Below are 6,000 nucleotides of genomic sequence, written 5' to 3'. Positions count from 1 at the left end.
TTCAGTATTTAAACACACTGTATTTCCATTGTGATACAATATTACCAGCAAACAGACAGCATTGTTTTTTTTACAAAAATTATGACACAGTAGCTCTTTCTTTTAAACAAAATATACATGAATTATCTGAGGACAGTAGATTACTGAGAACTTAACCATATACTCAGAGTGATTAAATGTTGCAAACACAGCATAAGAAGGCAAACAAAATATGGCGCTTGAAATGCTCACCATCATACAAACTAGCTAGCTGGCTCTGAATCAAGTAAATTGTTCCTAAAAATACTTTCATACAGACAGTGCAAATATGCACTATCATTGCAACATGCAATGAAACCATAACTTTCAACTCCCCAAAATATATGTTATAAAAACCCAAATATTGGGTTAAGCAAAAACTGCTGCTCAAAAGTACCAGGTAAAAAGAGTCTTACTGTCCATCAGGTATTCATCAAAACCACTGATGGATGGCAATTTTAAGATTCATCAAAACCACTGATGGATGGCAATTTGAAGTCATGTAACCAATCTTGATATAAAATTTAACTGCATCACCTACAATAACCACTGGTTGAAAATCAGTAATAACAATCACAGGATCAACCAAAAACTGTATTACAACAATTATTTCTGAATGTTTTCTAATGAACCAGCAAACTTAAGAGAATGCATATATGCAACTGATCCATGAATAAAGAAACTGGAACTACCTTCCACCCTTCAAATATTGTGATCTGATATAAAAAAAAAAAAAAAGCATACTCAAACTACACTCATAACACACTTTTCATGAAAACTAGTATATCTCGAGTCATACATTTTTTCCCCTTAGGAGAACAGCATACTTGTAAGAAAAAAAAAAGAACTGTCACATCCAGAAGGAATCTTCTTTCATGCAAACTAGGAAGGGCATAGGATTCAATGTCTAGAGGAACGGTGAGATGAGGATTCCCTTTCTTCTCTTGTCCTCACATCCCGCTCACGGTCCCTTTCTCGGTCACGGTCACGTTCACGTTCTCGAACTGCTTCCCTTACATCTTCACGAGCACTTCGTTCCTCAATGCGTTCACGTACAGGGCGCTCTTCAATACGCTCTCTTCTTGCATCCCGTTCCCGGTAACGTTCATCATAATACCTGGAATTCTGGTCTCTGCAATGGTAACAAAGAATACCATTAGTTACAAATATGTACCAGAAGAGTATAAAGAATGACAAGGTTTTAAAGTCAAAAACCTAAAGGGTGTTCAATCAAACATTTGCGTTACCTGCATTGCAGCACCAACTGAGGGTTAAATAATATCTGCATAAAGTTCCCTTCATCACATCCAGGTCAGCTTTCTCATTCATACTCCACTTACCACATTACCTCTCTTCCACTATCATTTCTTACATGATGAAACCACCTTAAACATCATTGTCCTCAGGCTTTTCACTTCCAACATGTCCAATCTTTTGAATTCAGGGCCCAAGAAACATCCACACACAACTGTCAGGATTACTATACCTTCAAATGTACCAGAATTTGCTCTAAAAGACCATGACCACTCCCACACAATCTTATGCATCCATTAACATAAATTCCCTCCCCCCCCTCCAACCCAGAGACTCATCCACTGTGAAGTCCAATACAAGGAATCTTATGCACTCCACTTCCTTCAAGTTTTCCACATTCACACTTACTTTCAAATAATCCCATCTCATTAAGCATCTCATCACTTTAATTTGTCTGAATTCATTCTCAACCTCCTACTTTCACACACTTTCCCAAACTGTCACCAGCTTCAAGAATTTCAAGTTTCCCACCAGAAGCATGTTATCAACAAAATGATTCACTCCCCAGCCCCCTAACCCTAACTTTGGGTACAACCCTTGCATTCACCTCATCACCCCATCCATAAAAAGATTAAATAACCAGGACGACATCACTAATCCTTGACACAGACCCACCTTCAGAGAGAACCACTCGCCCTCCTCCCTTAAAAGTTACACACATGCCTTACTATCCAGGCAAAACCTCCTCTCCATCTAATAACCTTCCAATTACCCCATATGTTTGTAGCACCTTCAACATGGCCTCTCTGCCAACTCTATCATACATTCCTCCAGAATCATAAATGCTACATACAAATACCTCTCCAAGTATTTCTCCCACCAATAATACATTCAATTCTCAGTTTTTTTTGTTTGTTTTTTTTTCCAAAAGAAGGAACAGAGAAGAGGTCCAGGTGAGGATATTCCCCCAAAGGCCCAGTCCTCTGTTCTAAACGCTACCTCGCTATCGCGGGAAATAGCAAATAGTATGAAAAAAAAAAAAAAAATGAAGAGGACCGATGTGGGTGTAAAAAGGAATTGAGCATGCTGTGGAAATGTGTCTTGATCAAGAAACCAGGAGACTTTTCTGTCACACACCTGCAAAGAATACCTGAAGGGTACAAGTCATAAGATAAATGAAAAGATCGAAGTAAGACAAAAAGAAAATTGCATAAACACCTAAAGTCAGGTATGGCAATGTTTCAAAAGTCTTAGTGTAGAGAAAGCACAATGCTGCACAAAGTCAAAATATATATGCCTACCTTTCACGGTCCCTGTCTCTTTCTCTATCTCGCTCACGGGCACGGTCATACTCCCTTTCCCGACTGTATGACCTTTCATAGTCTCTTTCACGTTCTGAACCACGTTCTGAAGTTCCACGATCCCTATCACTGCGATGGCGGTCATAATCACGTTCACGTGAGTGTGAGCGTGAACGGTCTCGGTAATCTCTATCTCTTGACCGTGACCTCTCATGACGCCGTCGTCTACTAGGTGTTCGAGATCTTTCTCGTCTTTTGCTCGAACCATAGCTCTTAGCTTCAATGCCATGAAGTGTGTCCTGTACAGGTAGGAAAAATTCATCTATTTCAGACTGCTGTATGACATATATTTTTCTTCCTTTTACACATGTTCACCTTCTCACTTAAGAAAAGTATAAAAATCTGAATATGCTGTGTACAAAAAGCCCTCTATAAATACAAAAAAGTGAGTAATACTTACCTGCAGAGAGCTTGTAAGAATCTTGCATCTGTCATCATGAGCTACCTTTGATTGCTTAATAAGTGAAATAGCAGTCACAAGGGTTTCTATTGCACTTGCATATTCACCTGCAAAACAAAATATAAAATCAAAAATCACTTCACACACCTGAGCATCCCAATACATGGCACAAAGATTCTAACCTAATACTCATTACAGAAATACATGCTGCATTTATTTTGAAAACATTACTTCCTTTGAAATAAACCAAATGATGGGAATGAACTAGGTACTGATGATGATGATCACTAAAAGGGAAGCATGTCAAAGACAAAACTCACTACAGTCCTTTCCTTCTATCAGTTCTAATGTGTAGGGTGGCTGTGTTGCTGATGTGTAGCTAGGATTTTTGATGTAAGTATGGATCATGATGAAGTGCTCAGGATCAGCAGACTGCATGTATAATGCCACTGTATAAAGTCAAGGAGGTCAAAGGAGAATGTTCGAACGACAGATGTTTAAGTTTGTGTAATGTACCTGGTATGCTGTGTGGAAGAGAGGTGACTGAGAAGGTGGGGCTTGCACAGAACATCATACTGGAGAAGAACTCTGTGGTTTCAGGAGTGGTAGGGGATATGTGGATCAGGAGTTTGCTTTAGAGAATTTGCATGTGAAAGTGAAACAAAAGGAAAAGTATGTGGCATTTAAGGATCTGGATAAAGCATTAGATAAGGCTGATAGATAAGCCTTGTGGAAGTTGTTGCAAATATACAGTGTTATAGAAAAGCATGAGAAGAAAGATCATGAGAGGCAAGTGTTTTGGGAGCAGCTGAATGAGTGTGTTAGTGGTTTTGATGCACGAGACCGGGTTATAGTGATGGGTGATTTGAATGCAAAGGTGAGTAATGTGGCAGTTGAGGGAATAATTGGTATACATGGGGTGTTCAGTGTTGTAAATGGAAATGGTGAAGAGCTTGTAGATTTATGTGCTGAAAAAGGACTGGTGATTGGGAATACCTGGTTTAAAAAGGGAGATATACATAAGTATACGTATGTAAGTAGGAGAGATGGCCAGAGAGCGTTATTGGATTACGTGTTAATTGACAGGCGCGCGAAAGAGAGACTTTTGGATGTTAATGTGCTGAGAGGTGCAACTGGAGGGATGTCTGATCATTATCTTGTGGAGGCTAAGGTGATGATTTGTATGGGTTTTCAGAAAAGAAGAGTGAATGTTGGGGTGAAGAGGGTGGTGAGAGTAAGTGAGCTTGGGAAGGAGACTTGTGTGAGGAAGTACCAGGAGAGACTGAGTACAGAATGGAAAAAGGTGCGAACAATGGAAGTAAGGGGAGTGGGGGAGGAATGGGATGTATTTAGGGAATCAGCGATGGATTGCGCAAAAGATGCTTGTGGCATGAGAAGAGTGGGAGGTGGGTTAATTAGAAAGGGTAGTGAGTGGTGGGATGAAGAAGTAGGATTATTAGTGAAAGAGAAGAGAGAGGCATTTGGACGATTTTTGCAGGGAAAAAATGCAATTGAGTGGGAGATGTATAAAAGAAAGAGACAGGAGGTCAAGAGAAAGGTGCAAGAGGTGAAAAAGAGGGCAAATGAGAGTTGGGGTGAGAGAGTATCATTAAATTTTAGGGAGAATAAAAAGATGTTCTGGAAGGAGGCAAATAAAGTGCATAAGACAAGGGAGCAAATGGGAACTTCAGTGAAGGGTGCAAATGGGGAGGTGATAACAAGTAGTGGTGATGTGAGAAGGAGATGGAGTGAGTATTTTGAAGGTTTGTTGAATGTGTTTGATGATAGAGTGGCAGATATAGGGTGTTTTGGTCGAGGTGGTGTGCAAAGTGAGAGGGTTAGGGAAAATGATTCGGTAAACAGAGAAGAGGTAGTAAAAGCTTTGCGGAAGATGAAAGCCGGCAAGGCAGCAGGTTTGGATGGTATTGCAGTGGAATCTATTAAAAAAGGGGGTGACTGTATAATTGACTGGTTGGTAAGGTTATTTAATGTATGTATGACTCATGGTGAGGTGCCTGAGGATTGGCGGAATGCGTGCATAGTGCCATTGTACAAAGGCAAAGGGGATAAGAGTGAGTGCTCAAATTACAGAGGTATAAGTTTGTTGAGTATTCCTGGTAAATTATATGGGAGGGTATTGATTGAGAGGGTGAAGGCATGTACAGAGCATCAGATTGGGGAAGAGCAGTGTGGTTTCAGAAGTGGTAGAGGATGTGTGGATCAGGTGTTTGCTTTGAAGAATGTATCTGAGAAATACTTAGAAAAGCAAATGGATTTGTATGTAGCATTTATGGATCTGGAGAAGGCATATGATAGAGTTGATAGAGATGCTCTGTGGAAGGTATTAAGAATATATGGTGTGGGAGGAAAGTTGTTAGAAGCAGTGAAAAGTTTTTATCGAGGATGTAAGGCATGTGTACATGTAGGAAGAGAGGAAAGTGATTGGTTCTCAGTGAATGTAGGTTTGCGGCAGGGGTGTGTGATGTCTCCATGGTTGTTTAATTTGTTTATGGATGGGGTTGTTAGGGAGGTGAATGCAAGAGTTTTGGAAAGAGGGGCAAGTATGAAGTCTGTTGGGGATGAGAGAGCTTGGGAAGTGAGTCAGTTGTTGTTCGCTGATGATACAGCGCTGGTGGCTGATTCATGTGAGAAACTGCAGAAGCTGGTGACTGAGTTTGGTAAAGTGTGTGAAAGAAGAAAGTTAAGAGTAAATGTGAATAAGAGCAAGGTTATTAGGTACAGTAGGGTTGAGGGTCAAGTCAATTGGGAGGTAAGTTTGAATGGAGAAAAACTGGAGGAAGTAAAGTGTTTTAGATATCTGGGAGTGGATCTGGCAGCGGATGGAACCATGGAAGCGGAAGTGAATCATAGGGTGGGGGAGGGGGCGAAAATTCTGGGAGCCTTGAAGAATGTGTGGAAGTCGAGAACATTATCTCGGAAAGCAAAAATGGGTATGTTTGAAGGAAT

General features: G+C 40.4%; 1 protein-coding gene across 2 annotated transcripts in view; it reads right to left on the bottom strand.

The window, feature by feature from the left end:
• Cpsf6 (cleavage and polyadenylation specificity factor subunit 6) overlaps positions 1 to 6,000 on the bottom strand; it is a 153,326-nt gene continuing 147,326 nt past the window's right edge. For both annotated transcript variants that reach the window (XM_071665447.1, XM_071665448.1), the window contains 3 exons: positions 3,034 to 3,140; positions 2,574 to 2,872; positions 1 to 1,150 (listed from right to left, as the gene is read on the bottom strand). In XM_071665447.1, coding sequence (XP_071521548.1) covers positions 919 to 1,150; positions 2,574 to 2,872; positions 3,034 to 3,140 — 638 coding nt within the window. In that variant the 3' untranslated portion in view covers positions 1 to 918. The remainder of the gene's footprint in view (positions 1,151 to 2,573; positions 2,873 to 3,033; positions 3,141 to 6,000) is intronic.

This window comes from Panulirus ornatus, chromosome 10 (assembly GCF_036320965.1).
Source record: "Panulirus ornatus isolate Po-2019 chromosome 10, ASM3632096v1, whole genome shotgun sequence".
NCBI lineage: Eukaryota > Metazoa > Arthropoda > Malacostraca > Decapoda > Palinuridae > Panulirus > Panulirus ornatus.
The sequence above is the reverse complement of the archived record's forward strand: the minus strand, read 5'-3'. Positions and strand labels throughout refer to the sequence as shown.